At 44.6% G+C, this 26,776-nt stretch overlaps 1 protein-coding gene and 1 long non-coding RNA gene across 2 annotated transcripts in view; one reads left to right on the plus strand and one right to left on the minus strand.

The window, feature by feature from the left end:
* The first annotated feature begins 2,417 nt into the window (after nt 1-2,417).
* SLC16A2 (solute carrier family 16 member 2) overlaps nt 2,418-26,776 on the plus strand; it is an 86,529-nt gene continuing 62,170 nt past the window's right edge. Inside the window, exon 1 of the mRNA XM_084639068.1 lies at nt 2,418-3,073. Within this exon, the coding sequence (XP_084495194.1) occupies nt 2,587-3,073 (487 nt within the window). The 5' untranslated portion in view covers nt 2,418-2,586. The remainder of the gene's footprint in view (nt 3,074-26,776) is intronic.
* On the minus strand, nt 12,772-26,190 carry LOC311526533. The gene is made up of 3 exons (XR_014713042.1): nt 26,102-26,190; nt 16,347-16,448; nt 12,772-13,641 (listed from the first exon to the last, which is right to left on the minus strand). It is a non-coding gene; the product is annotated as an uncharacterized lncRNA (long non-coding RNA).

The following is a 26,776-nucleotide window of genomic DNA, read 5'->3' on the forward strand; positions in this document are numbered from 1 at the left end:
TGTTTTGAGATCCTGGGCTCTTGCCACCACTTCATGAACAAGACAATATCCATGATGTTACATGAGGTTGCCCTGAAGTCTTATGATTGTCACCCCAGACAGCCATATGCTGAGGGGGAATGGGTTACACCTTCCCCTGCTTCCGGAAGGGAGGGAGAGAGGGGCCCTGAGTTTTCTGTTTTTGCCTGAAGGGCTCAGTTAGGCAACAATCAGATCAGGACAACAAAGCTCCAGGACATAAAACTGCCTGAACAAATGGACTGGAATTTCAAAGGAGATCCACATGTCGAAGCAACAGTGCAAAGCACTTCAGAGATCAACTGAACATCGTTAGTAAACTTAGTTAGTAGGTCACATATAAGTATTTGAAATTGTGTGTTACACAAAGGTTAAGTGTTACTATTATCAAGTTTTGGCTGGGAAAGGAAACTGTAATGTATTGGGGACTGTATCTTTAAGAGGTTTAGCTTCTTAGACAGGAAGTCCAGGGGAGGAGCACTGCAGAGGGCCATGTCTGTGATGAAAGGCAGCTGGAACTGTGTCTGTCACTGTATAAGGAAAAGGCTCTCACCCAAGCACTTTGGCCCCAGAGTGCTGAACACCAGAGACCCACACACGTGCTCCGAGTCCAACGAAGTCAAGGGGCTCTGTGCTGGTTCACGGAGCACATAATCACTTGCAGGAGTGGGGGGCTTAGGTTGGTAAGCTCACTGGCTCAGCGGCCTGTCAGTTTTAGGGATTTCTATGTCTACATTTGCCCTACTATCTAGGCATGAGAACGAAGATAGGGCCTGATCCGTGAATCCTTATGCTGAAAAGTAACTTTCCTGATGTGAGTAGTGCTAATGGACATCATGTGTGTAGCTGTTTGCTGTATGAGGCCTACAGCATCTATGGTTGCCTCTATAGGCCATGAACACCCATGTGGCACCATATGGAAAGTGGCAAAATAATAACAATCACTTGCTGTAAGTCCAGCAGCCAGTAACTTGTGCCTCAAACCCATCTGCTGGGCTGGCCCCTAACACAACTCACTTGCCCCTCCGTGCTGCAGCCTCTCCACCGCCCCCATGCACGGGGGGTAGGAACTGGGGCTCTCAGGGAGGATTCAGCTGCAGATAGTGGCGAAGGCACAGTGCCCTGCCCTGGCAAGGCATAGGCCTCCTGTGGTGAGGTGAGGGTTTACCCAGCTGGCAGGGGCGGTGACTTATATGGGCCCGTGGTGCCCGTGCTCCAGGAATACTCAGGCCTCGACTCCACCAATGTTTGGGGCCGGGTCTCTCCCCCAGCCCCGCCTGCTGCCCCCACACAATTTAAAAGGGACCGGGGGCCCCCAGCCACCACCACCACCAGCAGCGCAGTGGGGCTAAGGTGGCTTCCAGCCCGCCCTCGCTCTGTGCCACTCCCTAAAGCAGCCAGCATGTCCCTGCAGCCCCGGGGCAGGGGTGTCTCCGCATGCTGCCTCCACCTTCAGCACCGACTCCCCAGCTCCCATTGGCCAGGAACTGTGGCCAATGGGAGCAGCAGGGCAGTGCCTGCGGTCAGCGGCACACGGAGACCCCCCAGGCCCCGCCACCTAGGAGCTGCTGCCAGAGGAGTGTGCGGGTCGCTTTTGGGAGCCGCCCGAGGTAAGCGCCACGCCCCTCACCCTCCCTCACACCCCAACCCCTTGCCTCAGCCCAGAGCCTGCACCCAAACTCCCTCCCAGAGCCTGACCCCTCACCCCTCCCACACCCAAACTCCCTCCCAGACCCTTAGGCAGGGGTGGGACTTGGACCCCTTTTGGGCACCACCAAACATTATACAAACGTGCCGCCCTACCAGCTGGCTGCCCTGGGGGAGGGGAGTCTTGGCAGCCCCTGCGGTGGCTCGGGGCCCTACGCCCTGCAGCTCTGCGCTCCACCAACAATGCCCTGATTGACTCCAAAGGGGGAGCCGCTGCCAATGAACTGCCCTAGGCAGGGCGCACGGTCGGAGGCGTTTGAGGGCCGGGGCAGCCGAATTACACCCGTGGGGAGGAAGGGGGGGGGGTTTGTTTTTAAAGCCCGTCTCTTCCCCCGCCCCCAGCAGCAGCGAAGGGGGTGGGCTGGGCGGACAGGCACAGCGCTGCTCTCTGCAGCCCGGGGGAGGGGGCGCTGGCCCCTTTGCTCTCTACGTGGGGATTCACCGGGCGCGCTGGGGAGCGGGAGCGAGCGGATCCCGGGGCTCGGCGCGCCTGGGTCGGACGCCGCCCGCCGATTCCTGCGTTGTTTACCGTGCGAGGGGAGGCAGGAAATCAGGGGCGGGGGAAGCTGGGCTAGGAGACCCCCGCCACGTGAATATCAAGGTCCAGGCACAGACTCGGATCCGCCCGGCGGGGCTGAGCGGGGGGGGGCTGGCCTCGGTTGCCGGCTGAGCCCGACCCCTCTCTCCGCGCTGCGGGGGCGGAGGGTTTGTGTCCCGCGGCTTCCCCCGCCCCTCTCCAGGCCGGGCCCGGGCCCCTCACGCGCTGACCGGCCCCGGGCCCCTCACGCGCTGACCGGCCCCGTCTCCCCGGCCTGCGGCAGCCGCCGCCGCTGAAGGGCGCTGCGCGGCGGCGCCCGGGAGATGGAGGAGGATACAGCGGGGGGCGGAGAGGCGGGGAGGAGGCAGCCGCCGCCGGCGGCGGCGGGCGGAGGAGGAGCGGGCGAGCCGAGGGATGACAGGGGGAGCGGAGCGGGAGGAGGAGAGGGCATGTGGGACCAGCTGCTGGACGGGCTCCGCAGCCGGGATCCGACAGGCAGCGGCGGCGGCAGCAGCCCCTGCCCCAGCCCGGCCGAGATGGCGCTGCACAAGCAGGAGCAGGCGGTGTCCGAGGCGAAGGGGCCCAAGGCGGCGGAGGAGGATGGCGAGGCAGCCGGGGCCAGGGGGCTGCAGGGGGCCGGGCCGGGCTTCCAGCCTCCCGAAGGCGGCTTCGGCTGGATCGTGGTCTTCGCCGCCACCTGGTGCAACGGGTCCATCTTCGGCATCCAGAACTCCTTCGGGATCCTCTACGTGATGCTGCAGGGCGACCTGGGCGGCGGCGAGAAGGACCCCACGCTGGAGTTCAAAACAGGTGAGAGGGCGGCGGGGCCCCCCTCCCTGAGACCGGCCTCTCCCCGGCCCCGCGGGGCTGCGGGCGGCGTCCGGGGTGGCAGAGCCGGGGAGGGCGAGGTGGCAGACTGAGGGATAAGTGGCTTGCACAAAAATCACCCCGTAACCAGATCTAAGATCTTCCCGGGCCTGGCACCAGCAAAGGGAACTGTATGTAACTTCGTCTGGTGTCCGTGAGCCACACAGACCCCGGCGGGGGCAGGGGTGCCCTAGAAACGCCACTGTAAAAGTGTCTTGTTTAAATAGGAAACATCAGACTGTCTGCTGTAGGAGCAAGTTCCAATCCAGGCTGTCACTCCTGCAGTGCTCCTGCCAGCATCGGTGCATTGGGAACTCCCCTTTCTGCTGCTTGGCTTTGGTTGGTTTATATCAGAACCTGCATGCTGTTTAAATCTAGGTGTCTCCTTGCAGCAGCTGTAACTTGGGGGAGAGGGAGGGAGCTTGGGTTATAATCTATATATTAAATGTCTTCCATTCCTGCAAAGATATCCCCAGGGAAAGAATCAGGAAAACCAAATCAAATAGGAAAGCTCCATTGCTGTCCACAGTGAAACAAACATTTCCAGAAAGAGGAAATCCTTGGAAATATTTTACTACCGGGCATAGGCAACATATTACGGTTGCATAAGTATTTTCATTCTGACCCTTTGTTTTTTCACTAGTTTAGAACTTCCACCTTTGGACTGAATTACCAGGCTTGTTCTGTGCCCAAAGGTGAATCTTTTTGGAAAGTTTCAGTTCTCCTCTCCCACCCACAAAAGCAAAACAAAAATCCCAAAAACAGTTTAGTTGTTTTTTGGGGGGGGGGTTTGTGGGGTAGCAGAAATGTATATCGTCTGCATTTATATTAAAAAATATTCTGACACTGTGCAGTCAAATAGTTCTGTGTTTCCTCAGGAACACAGGAATTGTTACTAGCTTTCTTCTTTCTTAAAAAGAAAAGCCAAAACTAAAAACCCTGCCTAGGAAGTTTTATTAAAAAAAACCCTGTTGAGACTATAGGATTGCGCTGAAGCACAAAAAGATCAAAATGATAAAGTTAAGGTTGCACATGTAACATGCCTTGTGCATATCCACTATGTGACTGTAATTAAAGATTTCTCAAATATAACAGTATTTTACAATCTTATGTGTAGAACAATGTGCATGCCACTGTTCTGCACATTAAAGCAATGGTCTACACAGACCATTAAAGCAATTTATATGAAGAGTGTACCATTAACTGTTCTTACACAACATACTACAGAATAAAAGGGAAACTTAGCTGACACATATAGGCCATCTGATTTTTTTTCCCCGCCAGCTAAACAAGCTTTTTAACTACCTCCTTTGAATTGCACCCCAGGAAGGCTGCTGACAAACTGCCTTAGTCCTGTAAAAATGCCTGCTAGTAACTTTAGTCACCTAATTTCAATAGGGATATTGACCTAAGAAAAGTTAGTAGCAGGATGAAGTGTTTTCAGGATTGTGTTGTCTAAAGATAGAAAAGAGCCTGTACCTTAATTATTTATTTGTTTGTATTATGGTAGCAGCTACAGGCCCCAGCTGAGATTGTGGTTGTATTGTGCTAGGGACAGTCCCTGTCCCAAAGCTTATACTCAAATAGACAATACATACAAAGCGTGGGAGAGGAAACAGAGACTTAGAGAAGTGAAATGACTTGCGTGAAGTCTCCCAGCAGGTCAATAGCATAGCTGGGAATAGAAGCCAGATCTCCTGACTCTCAATCCAGTGGCCTAGCCTCTAGAACCAGTGTTTCTCAACCTTTTTGATACCAGGGACCCGCTTGTTGCCGTCCTAAACTGTGTCAAGGAGATCTGAGGGACCGGCACTTGTCCATGGACTGGTCGTTGAGAAACACTTCTCTAGACCACATTGCACTGATGTGCTAGATGATTGACAATGAATGTACAGGAATTAAAGAAACTACAAGATGCTACACCTCTTAGATTCTAGAATTAACAGCATGATATTGTTGAGAAATAATATAATCATGTAATTAAAGATCGTAACATAGTACATATCCACATGGCGGCAGAGTTAAAGATGTATGGACAATCTTCGCATTGTCACTTCTAAGCTATTAACAGAACAATGTTAACATGGGTTGTCTTTTAAATTGTAAGTGGTGGAATACACAAATGCATCTCCGTGTTTGTATTCTTCAGGAAATCAACACTTGGTTATCTCTTTCCTTCTTGTGATCCTACCAACAAAACCCGAGGCACAGTTTTAAAAAAGATCTAGCTAAAAATATTGAAAACTGAAGTTTTGGGGTCAAAGTGATTAAAAACTCTGCCATGGGCATGCAGGAGTAGGCCCCTGTTTCTTCTAACGTGTGTGTGTGTGAGTCAATCCAGTGCTTTGTAATTAAATTGCCTATATGACAAATGTGAATTTTGGTCTGTGTGCTTAGCGAAGAGACCGTTTATAATGCATATGCTTTGACCTGCTAGCCTAATGTTGCCTTTATATGTTTGTATGTCAGTTCTCACTTGCTTTCCGATCACTGGACGGGTACGTGGTTCGCTACGTACTAAACGTGTACAAAATTCTAACGTTCAGGGAGAAGGGAATGACTGCCCATGTGCAATGGAGGATTATTTATTTATTTATTTAATCCTCTGTTTAAGTAAATCTTGGTATTTTGGCATTTAAACGTATAGGCTCAGAGAGTCCATACACCTGCAATTCCAGCAGCCTGCTGAGGTCCCTCTGTGCTAAGACCTGAAGCTGGGACTCCATGGGTCATGGGGAGGCGCATCTGGATAGGAGTGGAGATGGACAACTGCTACTCTTCTTGACATGTTCTACTCCATGCTTGGATTGCTTCGATGAATTCCCCCTGCTATCTAATGCTGCTAGAAGCAGCACTGAGTCTGGCCCATAGCTTCACTCCCCATCCCTTCTGACAAGGGAGCTGTATGGGACTACCTGCATGCCACCCCTTCTCCCCAATTCTTAGTTTCACAGACCACCTCCGCCCCTCCCCACTTTCAATTACATACTATCCCTGTGGAAACATAATCAGGAAAGAATTTGTAGCTGCTTTCAGATTGCTAAGTGTTATGGCCTTCCTGAAAAGAATCACACTGTCTATTTATGCTCTGCATTTCATCTCCCTTCTCAGTTGGCATGGTGCTCTGAGCTGTAAACTGAGCCAAAAGTGTGCGACTTGACAGCTTTCCATAGACCATCAGCAAGTACTCCACAGACCACAGTGTGAGAACCCCCAATAGATTAAGTATTGGACTAAGAGTAACTCCTGCTCTCTAATCCAGCTCTGACACTGAGTCACTTTGTGGCCATGAGCAAGTCATTTAACCTCTCTTCCTCAGTTTCCCCATCTGTAAAAATGGGGGTTAATACATGCCTATCTTGTAGGTTTTTATGAGAATGATGTAATATTTGGAGAGAGCTTTTAAGATGTAAAGGCAGAGTAGGATTCTAGCCAAGTTATACTCCTGAAAAATAGGGCTTATATTTATATTAAAAAGGTGCTAACTCAAACTAAGCAATAGCAGCACAGACACATGGCTGTAATTATCGAGGTTTATTTCTTGTTTGCATTGCATTCTCTTGTTTCTGATCTCATAAAATGTAGAATCCTTGGAGCTCAAATGTAGGGTCAGGCTGTAAAAACAACCTTCTTTCAACAACACACTGAATGCATAGCTCCTTTGTTTAAAGAAATATACTGTTGAGCATATCTAAACAAGCAATCCAGTGATGATCAGCATGTACCGCTGTGGATATCCAGCACACCCCTTGGCTATGTGTAGCAAGAGATGACTTTATAGTGAGACACATTTGGAGGTTTCATTTTGTGGAGGGGGAGGAGTATTGTAGAGAAAAATTGAAGCTAGAGTAAAATCTTTACCCAAGGGAAGAGCAAAAATCAGTCACTTCTAGCAGCTGTGGCCTATAAGGAAGCATGGAGCAATAGCGTACCTTTGGGATACTTGAAAAATGATAACGGTGATTAGATAATCTAGTAAAAAGAGCCCTGGTCCTTATTGGGTTTGTTAGACTCCCTAGCATGCATCATGGGAGCGACTGACTCCCATTGTGGCCTTGGGTGAGTCTCCTCTCATTGCCTCAGTTTCTTATCCTGTAAAAAGGGAACAGTATTCCCATGTCTCATACGGGTATTTGTGAGAAGGATTAGTGAGTGGGTGAAATGGGGATTCCTTTCCCATGGAAATGAATGTTGGGGCAGTGTCTTAATGCACTAGCTTTTCCCCTCTGGGGAAGCAAACCTAACCAGAATAGCAGTTCTTCTAAAGGGTCAGTGTGCACTGGGTCTTCAGGACCCCTGACTGATCCATTTTAGATTGGAGGCCCTTAAACAAGTAGGGAGGTGCTGTTTTATTTAAATCTGTGACCCACTTTAAAATGTGACCGCTAAGGAAAATTAGGCTAGAAACCCAGGCCAGTTCTGGATTCTGCAGGTCAGACAGGGATGCCCCACCAGCATGGGCACAGTTGAGGCAGCCAAGAGTTCCCAGCTGGTGTCGCCCAAGCACAAGCAGTGTCCCTGATACATGGGGCAGCAGGGTGCATTGGGCAGGAGAGGCACCTGTTTCCGTTGGGTTTAGTGAACACAGAATGTCAGTCGTGCGCGTTGCTTGTGGTTAACTTCAGTTCAAACATCCACTGAGGATCTGCCGTGAAATGGCAGGGAACCTGCCTGTCTGCCATTCTGAAAGTGTGTCTTGTTTCTATAAATCCACAGTAGGTGTTGCAGTTTCAGGGATTTAACAAGAGCTGGCAAGGCAACTAGAAGGACTGCATTGATTTTTCCTCTTCCCTTTTTATTTATTACAATCATCTAGATATAGATTAACTTTATTTGCTTTACGTTTTGTTTCATTTGCCTTGACATAGGAACTGCAAGCACTTTGATAAATGGACTGTAAAGTTTGTCTGGTTTCTCCATAGCTCTCCCATAAGTGCCTCTGTAGCCTATTCCTCACGGTAGTAGTTCCTCAGTGTGTTGTGCAGCAGTCCTTTGACTGCCTTTTTGCACAAGAGATGGGACTATTTTGCTGCTTTGTCCAGCAGTGAAAGAATATCCACTGTTACAGCTCTGTGCAGAGTCAGGCTTCTGATTCCAGGTTTCCTGGTCCTATAGAGACCAAATGGTGTCTCAGAGTAAAAATGGGATTAAATACTTAATCGTAGTGGTTCTTGCTCAGAATTAAATTGATCCCTACATTTGTGGCTGGCTTCGCCTAGGATACACTAGCAGGCAACTTTGGGGGGCTTTTCTGGTACATCACTGAGTAGGGATTGCCTCTTAAAATCAAGAGTGCACGTTCTACACTGTATAGTTTCTGTGATCATGTTGGAGGAATGTCCATCCTGTCTTCATCTTTTATGTTTAAGGCAGAATAGGAAATGAACCAGCCATGAACAACCCTGCTTTGGTAACAAGATGGACAAGGTGTCCCAATGGACTTTTTTTGTCTGGAAGGCTATAGGGCTTGTCATTTAGATTTTTATTGTTGTTTTTAATCTGAATTCCCCATTGAGATCTATGGGAATTTCTGCTTAAAAATTGATGCTGTGTTATGTCCTCTAATTCCTAGGATAGATAAACTAGTTTGTTTAATCTGTCCTGCTTTATCAAAACTGGTGTGTGGAAGGGACAAACAGCAGGTTCATGTTACTGATAAAAATGGATCAGGGCTTCATCAGAACAGAGAAACCAAGCTAAGATCCTAGTTCAGAGAAAAGTTTTAGTGAGAGGAGAAAACGTAGTTCTAACAGCCAAACTGTTTCTCTACTGAGAATAAAAGAACAAGGAGCAGAAAGGAGGAACTGACTCATTTAATACATACAGAAAAGCTTTGCATACCTCATTGTGGGGCCCTGCTGGCTCTGTGGGCTAGAAAGGGAAAACCCTAATGATACGGTGAATTCTGGGAGGTCATTTTTGAAAATGCACCCAAGTAAATTTTAGCAATATTTCATTGCACTGATGACTTCAAACCCTCTTTCAGATCCCTCACTGTACAGGGCTGTGTAAACTGCAGGGACGGTGTCAGAGTCAAAAATCTGTCATTATAGCACTCTTTATTTGTTGTGTAAATCTAAATTTAGACTCCAGGATTTAAATTCAGGATCTGTTTGGGGGTGGATTTTGTGGTAATGTTTTGTGGACTCTTCAGCCAAATAGGAAAAGCTAAAGACTATTTTCATGGAGTGGGGTGTGTGTGTGTGTGTGTGTATTTCTCCATGAAAATGTTCTTTAGTTTTTCCTATTTGTATTTCATTCTCTCTCTCTCAATGTCTTCCTCTCTTTGCCTATAGCTTAGTCACCCATTAGACTACTAAACCTATGACTTACATTGAGTGACAAAGAAAATAGATCCATTTAGGGTATTTGCTAACATTGTAAGCAGGACATCATTGTTTTCACTCCTACTTAATTCTTACATGAAAAAGTCATTTAAATTTCAAACATTTGAAGTGTCCCTGTGACAGATGATGAAAAGTAAACAGACTTTTAGAAAATTTGTTAACACAAGGAATTAAATATGATTTTAATATCTAGGACTTCTTATTTTTGTTGTTGACCTATACATTATAGAACTTGGGCTTCAGGTTTTACATGTTGTTTCTTGAAAAGGTCTTATCTGTCCTCTCCTGAAGGTGGCACCGTAGCTGTTGATGTGGAACAGTTTTTCAGATAGGCTCATTTCAGATGGACTTGACATCTTATATTAATTGCTCTAAGGCAATTGTATAACTATTAGACTTCTGTCTGCTTTTCACCCAAGGGCCTCGGAGCACTGTACAGACTTGAACTGATTACATTTCCACATCCTACGCTATAAGGAAGTAGCATTAGTCCCATTTTACAGATGTGTAAACAGAGGGAAAGTCGCTACCCTTAAGTCCACACACTGAGTCAGTGGATAGAACCCAAGTATTCTGATTCCCAGGATCTTCTTCTAACCATCAGATTACATAGCATCTCCTAATGATTCTCCCTAGTAATCATATTGCCTTTCACAATTTTCCATATGTTTTTTGTCTTCTCCATCTTACTGATCTTTCCCAACCTCTTCATTTCACTCCCCCTGAATTTTTTTTAAACAACCTTCTCTTCTTCGCTCTCCCTTCTTTATCCCCCATTCTTTAATTTCAATTTTCCTGAGATCTGTCAGTGGTTCTGGATCAGGTTGTTAGTTCCCCTGCCGCAAAAACAATTAAGTAAACTAGATTTTTAAAGTTCAGTTTTTAGAATCAGAGTTTATTAGGAATGCATGAAGAGTTCTCATTAAAAATTATTTTTAACCACAGCTGTGAGTTCTTAGTTCTTTTGAGGGGCATGGTTTAGCCTTTGGCTGTGCCTTGGATTGATGCTCATCCTCTTGGTGTGTACATGGAATGAGTAGGCACAAGTCTTTTGAATTTGATCAGCATAATGGAGGATATTGCCCTGTAGTTCACAGGAACTTCAAATGAAGTGTAACCAGTCTCAGGTGTAACCTCATTGCAGCGATTGGAGTAAAGTGAAAAGCTTTAAAACTTCCCTCTTTATTTCACAATAGCTAAAAATGCAAATATAAAACTAAAAGAACAAGAAACAGGATTAATACAAGACTTTAATGATAACAAGCAACCTTGTATGTAATAATTTAATGCACTGCAGCATGAGAGAGTGGAGGAGTAGGTTGCATCTAGACAATTCTCAATTACTAGATTAACCATTCTAATAAAGAGCTGTTTACTCTCAAGTTACCTTCCTCAGATATAAAAAAAAAATCTTCAGTGCTGCTGAGAAACAGGCAAAGTGTTATTTAGAAATGCATACTGCAATGCTGCCAACTCTTCCGATCTTATTGTGAGGCTCAGAATATTTGGTGTTCTTATTAAAGCCCCAGCCCTTGGAGTCAAGTGATTATGTGAAAATCTTATCTGTCATTTAAAAAAATAGTTCTTAGCCATCCTGGTTGTGGAGAAAAGCTTGAGAATGTGATCTGAGTGCACCCTAAAATCTTGAAATCATAAGGGGGACAAAAAGGACCTTGGTATTTATTTATTTTAAATCTCATGGGGTTTTTTATGTCTGACTCACAATTGTCGAACACTTGGCAGTGTTGGTGTTACTGGTTGGCAGTACCAGTGTTCATTCCAATCAACAAAATATAAGCACCTCCTGCTTTTTAGTAAATCTTGCATCCCCCATACCCTTCCCTTTTTATATAAACCAACTTAAAGCCTGATCAAATTATTAGACTCCAAAACCGGTGATGGCCCACCACTGGGAGCACCCTGCCTCTGGCTGTAATACTCTTCATTCCAGAGGTGAGACTGGAATATGGATAGGAACAGAGAACCCTATGCACAAAAGACCCTGGTGTTTTTTGTTTTTTTTTGTCTTCCTCTGCAGCATGGAGCACAGATCACTTGCAGGTTTAAACTAGTGTAAATGGTGGATTCTCTGTAACATGAAGTCTTTAAATCATGATTTAAGGACTTCAGTAACTCAGCTGGAGGGTAGGTTTCTATTACAGGAGTGGGTGGGTGAGGTTCTGTGGCTGCCATGTGCAGGAGGTCAGACTAGGTCATCATGATGGTCCTATCTGGCCTTAAAGTCTACGAGTCTAAAAGACCTTACTCTCAAAGAGCCAAGTGAAGTTAGTTAACTGTGTAGTGGTGTAGTGAGCTGGCTTTTTTTATGATGTTGCTTTCTGAGGGCAGAGAGAAGATAAGGAACCCGAACTCGGAATATTCTCCTTTTAGATTCGGTGGTAGAAACCAGTGGGCCTGATTCTGGTCTCATTTATACCGGTTTGAATCCAGAGTAACTGTAGTGAAGTAAATGGGATTCACTCTGGTGTAACTGAGAATACCGCCTGTCTCTTTTTTTCTTTTGGAGTTGGCTTCCTGAGAGTGATTGATGTAATTTTGTCTGCCTGCAGCCCATGGGTTTGTTCCATTGCTTTGTTCTGGATGCATCTTCCTGTTCAGTGACCAGGAGGATTTTGTAAGTCAACGCTTTCTCCATGTAATAACGGTGACTGTGCAAGACCAAAGTACTGGGCCTTGTTAACCTGATGGTGCATGGATGCAAACCGACTAGAGAGCCCTGTGCAGAAGGCTGTGATCATTGGAAAATGAGAGTTGCAAATCCCAGAAACTCCAGCCCTAAGATGACCTTAGAGCTACATAAAGGGAAAAAGAGAGGGTTTGAATTCTAAGTCAGCCAATCTTCAAGAAATAACACTTGGCACAGAATTGTTACTTGATTCTCTTGTGTGCGGGTGGTATAAATTACTAAAGGGTGTGTGGTTTGCCTGATTAATCTCTTGCTCAATACAAGCTCTGAACTGTATATCTAGTTTAAAAAGCCCAGGGATGTTGGAAGAATTCAAAATATCTGCTAAAAAATGTTGTCTGTCTTCAAGCTTTACCGACCCAGATAGCCCTGGCCTACCCATAAAATCCTGTAACTTTGTGTTCTAGTTCTGAGAAAGTTAGTTTCTTAGTATCCCAAACAGGATAGTACCAGCTGTTCTCTGTAACCATGGATATTGATAGAATCTGAAATTTTGATATTGGAAAATTGATTTATGTAGGGAATAAATAATTCTCTAAAGCCCTGACATGAATTCCTAAAGGGGCAGGATAACACCAAGCAAATTAGGCCTTGTGATGTTAAAGCTGCAGTGTTCCTTCCTTGGAGGAAAGGTGCAGGATAAGACAAAATGATGTTGTTATAGCATCAAATGATCTAAGAAGGTTGAGTTAGTGCCCTGATGTAGCCTTGCCAACTGGTTTGGGGCTGAAGTGCGGATGTCCCTCTCTACCTGTAAGAGAAGGCAAAACCTATTTATCCCTATTGCAGGCCCCTGAGAGGAAAAAGGGTGGAGCTAATTCCAATCAAGTGAAGATGTTCACATTACCACAAGGGTGTTGTCATGTTCATGGTGATTCATAATTGTTTGTTTGTTAGGGGGCAGCATTTCTAATGGCGACTGGCAGATTGTATTTTTGTTTCTTCCTCTTGCTTTTGATTAATACATGATTTGTAACTGCACCTGTGCTAGCAATCACTTTGTGTGTTATACAATGTCCTCTTTGGGAGACTATTGCCATGCTGAGGGCAGGAGAACAATATGAGCCAGTTTGTACACAAGTTAGGGGGCTGCTACTTCAGACCCTTACTTACATGGATAGACCTGCTGAAATAACTGAGACTTCTTGAGAAGCTAAAGGTTTTCAGGATCAGATCCTTGGGCACTAGGCCTCATAACATGCCTGTAGGGGATCGGGAAATATCCATCTTTTACATACTGGGAAACTGAGGCACAAACCAAAGTGACTTGCCCAAGGTCAAACAGTGGGAGAACCAGGAGTAAACCATAGGAATTGCAACTCCCACTCTTGTGCTCGGTGTGAGACCACGCTTCCTGCAGATGAGTAGTTAAATGTTCCATATCCAAGCACTTACGGCTTAGGTCTTTTAGCACTGAGGCTCATCTGTTGTCATCAGTTGGAAGTGGGAGCCTGCAGCTGGGGGAAGAGAGAAAAGTGCGTTGCTAATCAGAGGTTACAAGCATTGCTACTCTATCCTGAAAGCATGTTTCAGGTTAAAGGCCTAGTAGGGAAATGATGAACGTGGTTTACCAGTGAAAATGTCCAGTACTACAGTGTGTTTAAATATCTGCTCAGCTAATCCTACAATGGAATAATAAATTACTGTAGTGTCCTTTAAGCAAGGCCTGTGCCCTATGCTCTTTATTAGTCCTAAATGTTGTGCCAAGAATCCTAAATCTGTGTGCTTGGTTCTGGGGTGGTGGGGGAGACTTGTAATTGGAGGCTTATACCTAGCAGAGCTCTGATGTTTACTAGGCAGGTGCCTTCTCCAATAGGTGTTGGGCATACGAGAAGTGGGGTGGACTGTGAGTGGCTAGAGTGGGGGTGAATATGTGGGCAGTGGACCACGTTCTAGTGTGTCTTTTCCATCTTGGAAAAATTATCTGGTTTAATTTTAATGGCTTTTGACAGCCAAGCCAATTTAGATGATCATGTTCTGCATCTCTCTCACACAGACCAGTTCAGGCCATCCCCAGGGTCTCTTCCTCCCTGTCTGTTAAAGACAATGCAGGTCACCCAGAGGTGCTTGCATATTCTTCAGTCCCTCAAACCTGCCTCCCTCCTCTACTGCCTTCTGTCCTGTTGTGCTCTGCAAGGAGCAGGAAACTCTTCAGCACAGAAGCATTGACTGCAGAATGGAGCCATCCTGTGGCACAATCCTGGAATTATGCAGCACCCGAACAAAGAGGAAACTTGCTTAGAATTTGGTTGCATAATCAAGTAGGGTGTAGGGCCTTGCCTCCGAGTGATGCTCATCCCAGCAGGTGTTTTCTTACCTACCCCCAATTTTTCATGTAGTTATCAATGACTTGATTAACCCAGGGCAGCAGTACTGTCCAAAGGTGTGCCAGGAGCTCCTAGTGTTCACCAAGTGCATATTCTGCTGGGGCTGCTTTTTATGGTACACGTTACCCCATGTGTCCTCCAACTTTGGCTATGATTTTGTTGTGAACAGGCTGGCAGGCTTGCACTAGAAACTGACATTTTCATGGCAACTTAATAAGATCCCCTTATCCATTGTGTGTGTGTTTTAAAAAAAAAAAAAAAAAAACAACAAAACACCAAAACCCCACCCTAAGAAACTCAGTGTAGATGAGCATCAGCACTGAGTTTTTTCTTTTCCATGGGGGTGCTCCACCCCTGGTCTGTCCTGAAGCCCCGCCCTCTCCCCGCCTCTTCCTGTCCCTGCCCCAGGGCCCTGCCCTTGCTCCACCTCTTCCTGCTCCCCTCCCTGAGGCCCCCGCCTGCTTGCTCCTCTCCGCCCGCCCCAAAGCCCTTCCCCCAGCTGCCAATCAGCTGTCTGGCAGTGCCTCCAATCAGCTGATCGGGGTGCTGCCAAACAGCTGTGGCGGGTGGGTGCTGAGCACCCACTATTTTATTTTATTTTTTTTTTCCCTGTGGTTGCTCCAGCCCGAAGTGCCCACAGAGTCGGTGGCTATGTGGATGAGGGCAAGGACTCAGTGGACTTTTAACCGCTTCCTGGCCTTATGGGGATGTGATGGGCTGTAGGCAGAGGGAAATCATTGCTTGTGACGTGAATGGCAGTAAACAAACTACGATGTTACAGAGCTAATGGGGAACTAATCCCAATAGGTGATTCTTGCTGCTAGCTGGTATATCCTGGAGAATTTTGAATGTAGCATTGCACCAGTACCCTTTTTATCAGCAGACTCTAAATTTAGTCACCTGGGAACTTTTTTTTTTTTTAATCCTAGTGACTGTCTTATATATTGTTGCTCGGTAAAGATCCAAATGTCAATGGCTAGAATGACAAGGTGAGGTGCTGTCTTTTACTGGACCAACAACAGTGCACTTTTTTCATAGGACCCATGTGTGTTTTATAACATAGTACGTATGTTATAATAAAATCTATATCGTTTATACAGAACAAATCTGATGCTTATGAACCTCAAAGTTGGAAAACTCATCTTAATTAATTGCAGATACCGTTGTTTCCTTCAATCTAAGTGAGTTATCGCTTATTTTGTTGTTTGTTTGTTTTTTCTTTGGTGAATGCCTGATTTCATTACTCTTGTATTGTGGTAGCACCTCGGGGCTGCAGCTCCATTGTGCTGGGTGCTGTACAAAACATACCAAAAAAGAGTCTCTCTGACCCAAGGAGTTTGCAGTTATAGTTATGTCCCTTGGAAACCTTCGTGAACTTGAAGTTATCTACCTGTGTTTATAAAAGTATAGCTGCATTTTGGGTGTGTATGTGGATATACTATATATGCAGACACACGCTACGATTTTATGGAAGGGTTCAGCACCCAAAATTCCAGTTGAAGTACATGGAATCTCTAGGTGCTCAGTACTTCTGAAAATTAGGCTGTGCATGCGCCATATAGAGTGTGTGTGTATACATAGCACGTGTGTGTAAATGTTGTGCACATTTTCCCTCATCCCAGGTTTTTCTTAGAGCAATCTCAGACAAACTACAGTGTGTACAGTCAATAGAAGTAGTTTGTTAGTAGACTTGAGGGGTGACTTGCTTTGCTGGGGGTTCATTTCTGTTCATCCACCCTGAGTCGGTTGGGGATGTTGCAAACCCCACATTAAGTATGTTCTGAATTGCTGTAACACGCTTTCAACTGTAAGCGTTTCAAATATCAGACAGTTACCTGGTATAACAGGTCTTGCCAGGTGCCGTAAACAAGCAGCTCATTAAAGAGATAGCAGCACTATTTTCCAGCGATGTAGCAGGGAGTCTTCCTGCATGAAACCTGTGTAGATATGAACAGAGCAGTGGATCTCATTTCACTTATTTATTCTTCCTTCTTGTAAGGTCCCCTGCAGCAGAGGTGCTGTCCTGGGATTGGTAAAAATCCCTTCCCCTTTTACAATCCTCCCCCTCAAGGCCCAGTCTCCAGCAGCCCCTTTCAGAACCTGTCTGTGTCTTTCCCATTTTATTTGCTGTTCAAATGTGTATAGGATGCTGCAATCCCTGCCCTGATCAGCTTACTCATCTTTCAGTAGTGGTTATCCAACTCATGTCACTCAGCAGTGATCTCCCCATCCTGACAGGCTGGTGGTAGACCATGTTGCTACCACAGTGTGCTCAGCATGGGAGAAAGAGCCAGGTCCATGAATCAAACTTGTGTGTGCTGCTTATGTGGCAGTGCACAGCACTGGTACCTCTAGGCCAAGCTATTTCATTGCGTTTAAATGAACTGGTGTACTGGATCAAAGCCCTTTCCTTGGGGAAAGGGGAAGGAAGGAGCATTTTGCTGAGAAGCCGGTTCCAGGTGGTAATTTATTAAACATGACACAGTGTTGCAAAAAGCTGCCTGCACTGCAGGGCACGGGGAAAGGAGGAATGTGGCATATAACCCCTATAGCTGTTAGCTAGGCTTATGCAACTGAGTGAGCACCTGGATTGTGTTTGCATTCAGCTGCCTCGCTCCCTTATGGTAAAGTTCTATGGAATTTTAACATGACTGAAACAAACAGGTTTCTATAGAAATCCCTGTAAAATCCCATGCAATGAAATCTGGAGTGAAAGCCTTACTGTGGAAGGGATTTTTGTCTCTTACAGTCACCCAGTGGAAGCCAAGAACAAGGAACTTGTTCGCCACTGGATTCAACTGGACTGTTCCATAAAGCGGTGAAGGATCAGATTTGGTGCACTCAAGTCTACAAGGGCAACCTCTGCCATATGTCCCCTACAAGCCATCATGCCATGGAATTCCCTCCTATTTTAGGTGGGTCCCGTGGCTTGTTGTAGATCCTGATAGGAAAGGAGGCTCACCAGGCTCTGGATGTGGGGAATGCTTCCACCTAGGTTGCCTGAGGGTTATGAATGTCTTAACCCAAGGCTCAGTTCCAGCGGGTGTGAGACTGCTGGGTGTGAGGTGGGGGTGGCTGCTGGGCCAGCCTAAAGTGCTTGTCAGAGGGTCAGGTACCTCGCTCTTGGGGCTGGGAGCTTTCAGATGGTGGAGCAAGGAAGAACATGTGTTGCTGTTGAGCAGCCTCCCTTCCTACCTTGCCAAAGTTCAATGCTTCCAAGCGTAGTTGGCCGAAAGGAGGGTCACTGCAGCAGGCAATGGTTCTTGGGGAAACAAAGGAGGGGAAACCTTCTAGGAAAGGAATTATACATCTTCCGCCGAATAACAGCTATCACGTAGCCATGTTACCAACACATTCTGTCAGTAACTCAAGTCGGTATCCTAAGAGTAACAGGGAACTATTATTTTTTTTTAACCTTTAAGAAACTGACATCCCGACTCTGAGCACCTTGCTCTGGGCCCGCAAGGCCCTGCTTCCAGGAATGCTTGGCCAGTCCATTCTTTAGTGTCAGGTAGTTTGGTGTTCAAATAGTATGTACTGGGTGTTCTCCACATGGCATAGCTCGCTGGTGCTTATTTGACATTTCCTGCATCTGGGACAGTGCCTCAAACTGAGAAAAAGAAACAATAACACCCACACAGTACCTGCAATGAAATTAACTTTTCCAAATGCCTGTATAATACCCAGCCCAATGCTTGTTGTGTGCTATATAAATCATACTCTGGTGGTGATATATGCAATGGAATCAGAACCCTCTTTTGGGGAAGCCATTTCCCCTTGTCCCAGCTCCCCATAAAATTGGTTGCACAGGCAACCTTAACTCTGGCATTTCCTTACTATTGAGTGCTTGACTTTGCAACGTAAGTAATGCTCTTTTAACATAGGGTTTTTTGTTTTTTTTTTTTGGTGTGTAATTATTTATATTACAGTAACACCTACGGTCGGACCTGAAATTGAACTGTAATGTGCTAAACCTGCAAATTACACAAAAGACATTCCATGCTCCCCAAAGTTACAATCTAAATAGACAAGACAGACTGAGAAAGTAATAGTATCCCTTTTATAGATGGAGAATTGTGGAACAGAGAGATTGAATGATTTGGCCAAGGTCAAGGAAAAAGACTATAGCAGAGCTAGGAACCGGGCTTAGATCTTCTGATTCCCAGTCCAGAGCCTTAACTGCAAGATACTAATAAAGCACAGCATTAGTTAACTAAAATGTTAATTTGCTATTGTTGATAGCTACACACCAATTGTTTCTTATAAGGGACACCTAGTCTAACAAGCCTGTGTGTGTTTTTTTTTTTTCAGTCTGTTACACCCCCAAGACCTCGTCCTATCTCTTGGGTTGTTGAGCTGAGTGAATGGAGCAATAGATTGGTTGTGTAGAGGAGAATTCTCTTATGCACCCCCCAGTATAACATCATTTGTGAATTATAAAGTGACCGTGAGTTGTTGCATAAGGAGCAATACAAACTCTTACTATTTGTTTGGCTCCAGATGAAGAGGGAACATCAGCAGTCACAATGTTTCTGATCACTGACCAACTAGTAATCCATGTATTTTAGTAAAAGCACGTTTATTTCTTAAGCTTTATGTAAACAATGGAAGCTGTGAGCAATAGGGGGTGGGGAGAAACTGGTCTAGGGACTAAGCTTACTTTAAAGTGAAACACGCCAAGCTGCTGAGCCTGGGGAGAGCTTAATTAAAATTGAAGGAGAAAAACTTCCAAAAAAATAGTAGGTACTTAAATGGGACATTTTTGTTCTGGGTTCAGAATGTTTCTTGTTTCTGTTGGTATCGGCTTTAATAAAACCAAATAATCTCCAAGAAAAGCACATTGGAACTCTTAAAGAGGCACTTTCCAGATGAAAAATTGTAACGCTATTATTATTGAAACAGAATTTTAACACTCTAATTTATGTTCATCCTTTCACGCTGTTTCTTTGCTTGGACCTTGACCTTGCAATAAGTGGCACACAGCTAAGAGCCCTGTACCAATCCGCATAGATTTCAGTGGGTCTCCACATGGGGGTAGGGTTCACCTGCATACCTCTCATTGCAGGATTGGGGCCTTGGACAGTTAAGTAACACCAAACTTGAAGAATTTCACTTCCTGGTTCTCTTACACTAGCCCAACATTCTTGGATTTGGGTTTCCTTCAATGTTGGAAAATGTTCAATGGTCTTTTGTTCTGCAAGTGATTTTTAGTGATTATTTAAATATAACTAATGAAAGCATTTCTATTAGGTAGTGTAAATTTAACACACACCAAAAAAACCTTTCATTTTGATCTGGACTATAGTGGTAGTAACTGTTTAATGTGTTCGCTACCTTTGAAATATCCAAGGAAAGAATTTGGGAGGCTTTTAAAAAAACAAAAGGCGGAGAAGGGATCCCATAAAATCCTACACCCCGAAATACTTTGTTTCCAGCCTACCTTTGAGTGGAAATCAGCCACAAAATCATTTTTATGTTGAAATTCAATTTGAAGATGCTCTTAAACTAATTGGATGCCATCAAAAAATAACACTGTCCATGTACAAGTAAAGAAAAGAGCCTTATTTCTCCTCCTTATAGTTGGAGCTGTGGTTTCTCTGGAGCACACTTCCTACAGCCTGCATAGAAGGCTGTCATGATGGCAGCCCTTTATAGGCCTGTTTGCCTCTTCTGTGTGTTAAGGTGCGTACTTTAGCTACGGATGACTTAATTTCTGGGCTCCAGTGGGTCTTAATGTTTTAACTAGTCATCACTGATTTGTCTTAATTAGTGTGTGTAAATTGCCAGGCTACTTACCACAATGCCCTGGTACCATCTGTGCAGATGGGGAGTTGCAGGGGTTTTTTGGAGCTACAGAAGGGGGTCCCCAGTGTCTCAGGTAGGATTATCAAATCTAGCTAGATTTTTATATCCCAGCTAATTCTGTGATCTTTGAAATGGGACTTCAGGGTTAAGGTTTGCAGTGCTTTGTTTGGGAAAATTGCCAGGAAGCGTTGTTGGGGGTGAGATGAGGGTTGCAATTGGATTCAGTGTACTTGTCTCAGGGGCTCATTAACTATGCTCATTACAGCATGTGAATGGGGGAAATGACTATGCTCTACCAGAGCCATCTCCTCTTAATGTAATTTATGTGAGAGCTCAGTTAATCCAGGCAGTCACTTGGAATGTACAATGGAATGAATATCTTATTTTAAAAAAATATACTTTGTGTATATATAGATTTTCCTTAGGAGATTCTTCTCCTTTAAGAGGTATGGATGGCCCAGATTTCCATTGCAGCAAGGAGATATAATTTATCTTGGTGGGAGGGAGATTGTACAGTTACTGGATTATGGGTAAAGTTGGGTATTAGAAGATCGCCTGGTCAGAGCCATCCCACCACCCATAGGGAAGGTTGCTGTGAACTCCACCATCCCTGGAACCAACAACCAACTGCAACCGGACATCGTCATCACCAATGAGGACCGGAAGAAGATCGTCATTGTGGACGTCACAGTGCTCTTTGAAAACAGGATCCCCGACTTTCCATGACTCCCGATCTCAAAAGCTGGAGAAATATGCCCCTCTGGCCGACACCCTGAGAGCTAGGGGCTACGAGGTTCAAACTCACGTGCTGATCGTCGGAGCCCTGGGCAGCTGAGACCCCAGTAACAAGCAAGTGCTGAGAGAATGTGGAGTCAGTCAACGCTACGCTCGACAACCAATCCTAAATTCTCAATTACTGAGGGACGATCTGCACTCATTGCTATATTTTGCTTTCTGCCACAAACTCTCTGTATAACTTTTTTCATGAGTAATGTACCTGAATACTTGGATGCTAAATATCTAAAGTGTATTCTTGAATTCATTCACTTAAATTTAGGTTACTGCTGATTATGCACTATATGTATCTTATGAGTTTAAAAACAAACTTGGTATTTGTGGATAATCTAAGCACTATACCCAGATGTACAAACACTCTTTTCTCAGCCTGTATATTATATAATTTTAACATTAGTTTTAATACAAATTTTAAATTTGTTTGTATCAACAGTTGTGCTCAGAGGTTCAATTTGGGACCCTGTTATGCTGGGCAGCGCAAGGACGTGCTCAGAGTCAGTCCCTCTCCTGGAGAGCTTACAATCCAAGGCTTTGATTCAGGAAAACATCCCTCTGCAGCAGAGTGCTTAAGTCTCACTGAAGTCAGTGCAACTTAAACACATACTTAACTTTAAGCATGTGCATAAGTGCTTTCCCGAATCAGAACCTAAATATAGGCAATACGTGACAGATGGGTGTAGACAAGAGAGAGAAGACCAAGGTGACAGTCATAGAAATGCAAGTATGCATACGTTGTACACAAAGGTAATTTGGAGCCCTGATAGTACTTATATTTAAAAATAGAATAAGCCAACGAGATAAATGACTTGCTAGCGAGCCCACTTGCCTGCTACATCCTGTACTGGATACACACCCCACTCAGAGTATAGTTTATGGGAGTTTGCAGTGATTCTAGGACCTTTCCTATCCCACAGTGCCAGTTTTGATTTTGGTGAGAAGACTTAATTGCATATTAGTTCCCACCTCAATGTAGTTCTGGCTCATTCAATCACCCCAGTAAAATGACTTTTTTAATTGACTTTTAGATGGCTGGTGATTTTTTCTTTTGAAGTCTCCTGGCACTGAACAGGTTTCTACGTTCTACTCTGTTCCTGATTTACTTTCTGAAGTTAATTTTTCCATTCCTCAGGGAGATGTTTATAGGATTTTGGAGGGTGGTTTTTTTTTTTTTAATAGTTCTGCAGTTCTCGTGCGCAGCGCGCTTGCAGGTTCAGGCTGTGAACAGAGGCAAGTTACAGCAGGATCTATTGTAGCCAGGGCAGAGCTATGCTGTCTGTCATTGTCTGCAGTAGAGATGTAAAATATTAAGTGGTTAAATGATAAGTATTAGTCTTACTGTTAATACATTGCAGTTAGCGTTTAAAACAGATTGGTAAAATAGTTCCATGACATTGTAATACCTAATGTGCCTGTTAAAAACACCACAGCAATACCAGAAATATGTAGCAATTGTGCTGTGAGAATTGGGTTTTAAGTGTCCTTATTTTATGTGGGCCGTATTTTCTTGCCTGTGTATTTTTTCTACATTTCATAGTGTAAGTGAAACTATGTTCCGCATTGTTAGAACCATTTCTGTGGAACTGATGTCACACTTTGATAGCATTAACCTACTTGATGTTGTTTGAAGGTTTATTGCGATTTTTGGTAACTACTTTTCCAGAGCAGTAAGCACACCCATAGTTTGAAGATGGAGCGATTGAAAAGAAGTAATGCTTGGAATCATTTCACAAAGATAACAGAAGACACCGTTAAATGTAACCTGTGTAATACAGAGCTGAGGTATGCAAACAGTTCCGGAGCAATGCTGAACCATTTGAAGCTGAAACATCCCTGTTTCATGTGAAAAAGAATGCAAAAATCAAACAACACTGACTGTTTTTGTTTCTGGCAGTTCAAAAAAATGCAACACACAATGTGCCAAAAAACTAGCGGAGTTGTTGTGCACCATGATCACTACAGATATGTTGCCTGTAAGTGTGGTTGAAGGTACAGGTTTTTGTGCATTGATGAGTTTTGTAGACCCTGAATAGGTGTGCCTGTGAGACAGACTGTAACCCCATGACAAGAGAAGTGCTATGAAGACTGAAATCTCTCTGGGAAAAATTGGAAAACACCGTTAAAGTAGCTTTCACCACTAACTGCTGGACAGTATTAACTACAGAGAACTACATGACTGTCACTTGCCATTCTATTGAAAATCGGGAGCTTAGATCCGCAGTTCTACAAACTGACATACAGTGGAAAACCTTGCTGAAAAATTAAACACTACAGTGGAAAGATGGGGTGTGGCAGGCAGTGGCTTGGCGTGAGTACACAATAATGCAAGCAACATTGTGCTCGCAAACACACCGAGGTATGTTACATGGGAATCTGTCAATTGTTTTGCCCATACTTTGCAGCTAGCCATAAATGATGGGTTTTCTTCAAGTAGTGTGGATCGTGCTGTTGCAGCTGCAAGTAGGCTAGTTGCACACTTCCACCCCAGCACCGTGGCTGCAAAAGCACTTGAAAGAAAACAAACACAGCTTCAGGTTAAGTGACACCGTCTGATCCAGTTTTGTAAAACTTGCTTGAATTCGGTATATGATATGTTCGAAAGACTCAATGAGCAAAGGTGGCCTATAACAGCTGTGCTTTCAGATAGCTCTGTAACAAAACAATCTGCTGCCCGAATGTTTCAGCTGCAAGATGAGCACTGGCAATCATACCTCACCAATCTATTAGAATTCTTTGAGGGGTCAACAAATGTGCGGACATGAATGATCCCATGCATATAATGTTCTTGGATTTTCAGAAAGCCTTTGACAAGGTCCCTCACCAAAGGATCTTAAGCAAAGTAGGTAGTCATGCAATAAGAGGGAAAGCTTGGAGTGTAAACATAACTTCGGAGAATGAACAGACGACTAGAGGTTGTAAAAATTCATCATATAGCTAAGTAGTCTGAGCATGGACTAAGCTTGAATATATTACATAAGAGATACTTAATGTCCACCAAAGACTTCTCCAATGCATTATTCTAGGTGTAAATCTGAAAGTGGTTCCTTGCTTGGTATAGTGTGTTCTTAATTGAAGCTGACCTTCTCTTGGTCTGAGGTTAGTAGAATTCTGCAAAAAGTCCCCAGTGTCCAAATCCCTTTTGTATTTGTGTTCCACAGCCTTCACGTGTGTGAGAACTTTGCTGTTGGCAAGTAATGGGCCAAGTCTATTGGTGGGAATGTTTTATATTGTGAATCTATGTACAATGAATCCAAGTAGTAGTAGTTTTCCACATCAATGGCAGAAGACTGTTTAGTTTCCCACTTCTCTCTTGGCAATCAGAACTAATGCCCGAATACCTGTTTGGAAAAGATCCCTCCAAGAAAACAAAACATAAGACTTTGTGTTCATTTGAGAATCTTATATAGGTCTCCCACATTTGATTGGCCTGAGATCCTCCAGTCCCATGGTGTAAATGAGGCAGAAGGGAGTCAGCATAAACTGAAGTGTATTGATTTTTATTTTGACAACGGCTCAGTGAAAGTTAAGGAAGCACTCATGATGCAGAAAGAAGGTTCAGAGCTGCCAGTGCCACTAAAGGAGGATCAGAGCTAACCAGCCCAGCCTTGAAAGTGGATAAAGCCAACCCAGCCGGGTTATGGGCTGAGTCACAGTGTTTCCAAGGTGGTCTCCTGTGGAACGCTGACCGGATTTTAAAGCTGCTCGCCTGTACTGGAACCCATAAGAAACAGCTATGACAGTTCCACTACTTACGCATGCCTAGGGGTGAATTCCCCCTTGCGTCACAGCTGCCGCCCAAGGTGAATGTGGGTGGATTATTTAATTGCGAGATGATTTCACTTGTGCCATGATATATGGAAACAAAGCTGCATCATTAATTTTTTTCTGTCTACTTGTCCTTGTGGTAAATTCCAAAAATTCAGTGAAAAGGAATTTTTTGGGGTGGCGGGAAGAATGGAATGGGGCAGTCCCCTCCTTTCATTTTAAAAACAAAATCCCACAACCAACAACAAAAAAAAACTTACTTACTAGACAAATATAGTGGCCAAGTTCTGCCTTCATTTGCTCCCCTTCTGATCACTCGGGTTGCACAGGATGTAATTCAGGCAAAATTTCCCCCTATATTAGTAACTTTCTATAGAGAGGGGTGAATAAGTTGTGTTCCCCCCCCAATAAAACAAATCTGCACTAAAGGGCAATCAGGATGTTTGTATTAACTGTCTAGCGAGCACCCTTCATGCTGCTTCTGCTGCCTCAAACTGCATAAGATAATTACATCGTTATCATTTAATCCTTGAGTAGAATAAAAAAATAAAGTAATTGGGATAGAACATTGCCAGGGGATAAATCCATCCAGCCTTTTAAAAATAAACTTGGCTGGGCCTTCACTTTTCCGAGTCTGTTATCCCATGGCAGTGTTCTTCCCATTGCATTCAGGCTCAGGCATGCAATGAGTGCTCGCTCTCTCTTAAGGCCTCTCTGTCCTTATCATTGCAGCCGAGTAGCTCACAGAAAAACGAGACACGTGCAACCTGCTCTTGGACCGGATAGATTTTTCAGAAGCACCATCAACAAAACAGGAAACTTCTCCTTGCGGTCAAACAAAGTTGATCAGAAACCTGCTGAAATGAGAGGAGCTAGGAGTCAAAGGGACTGCTGACCCCTTTCTTTATTGCTTTTTAATTTGTTTACTTGGCTCTCCATTGTCTATAATACCATCTGAGTAGCTTGAAAATACAGTTTCCTTCCCCTCCAGTTTTTCCTGTTCCACTTGGCATGCATTGTTGGGTTTCTCCCTCTCCCGTTTGTGTGTGTGCATGTGAAGTTAGTGCTGGTACAACTCTGGAGAATTTGTCCACAGTACGAGGTTTCCCAATCCTCACATTACCCTGAGAGCGCACCTCCTTCCTGACCTGCGGAGTCTCCAGTGCCCATTCAACCCTGGTCCCTGGGACAGTTCAAATAAAACAGCACAAACTGAAAGGTATTTTACCTGCCAGCACCAAAGTTTAGGATTCTGGGTGTCTCCTGCCATGGTTGATCCCACTACTATCTTACTGCCGAGCAGGGGGCTGCTGCTTTCCTCGGACTGCTTCAGCTGATATAGATTCTGTGGAGGCTGTAGGGGGGAAAGACAAAACTCAGAACTCTGGTCATGGCAGATAGGTAAAGGAAAAGTTATTCTTGAACTAGGTCTTGTTTAAGACCTGACCCGAAACCCTGAGTCTGAACATTCCTAAGCATGAGGAGACCTCACACTGAATTGACACATACACACATTATTCAATTCAAATTTAAAATCTATTATTTTAAAATAGCATCCTTATTTCCTTGAAAGTTGAGAATTTTTTTTCCCTGAGTATTCTGGCTGTGTGGCTGGTAGAGAAGCCTGTGGCATGGCCAGTGTGGTTGTTTGCAAACGCAGCCCTCTGTGTTTAAGGTTCAAGGTATCATTTTAAAGAATAACAAAATTGGCCGGCAGCAGAGACCACACTGAAGCAGCGTGACTGCCATGGTGAGAAAGTGCTGGAGGGGAGAAAAAACACCCGCTTATGCAAGGATGCATTTTTGTGAGTTTAACAAGAGGTGAACAGTCTGCTATCTCTCTCTTCCCAGCTTTTCATGTAAAAGAGTTGTGGTCAACTTTGTGGAGTGAAATGGAGGTGAA

Source organism: Lepidochelys olivacea (genome assembly GCF_965140295.1).
Source record: "Lepidochelys olivacea isolate rLepOli2 genome assembly, chromosome: 9".
NCBI classification, from domain to species: Eukaryota; Metazoa; Chordata; order Testudines; family Cheloniidae; genus Lepidochelys; species Lepidochelys olivacea.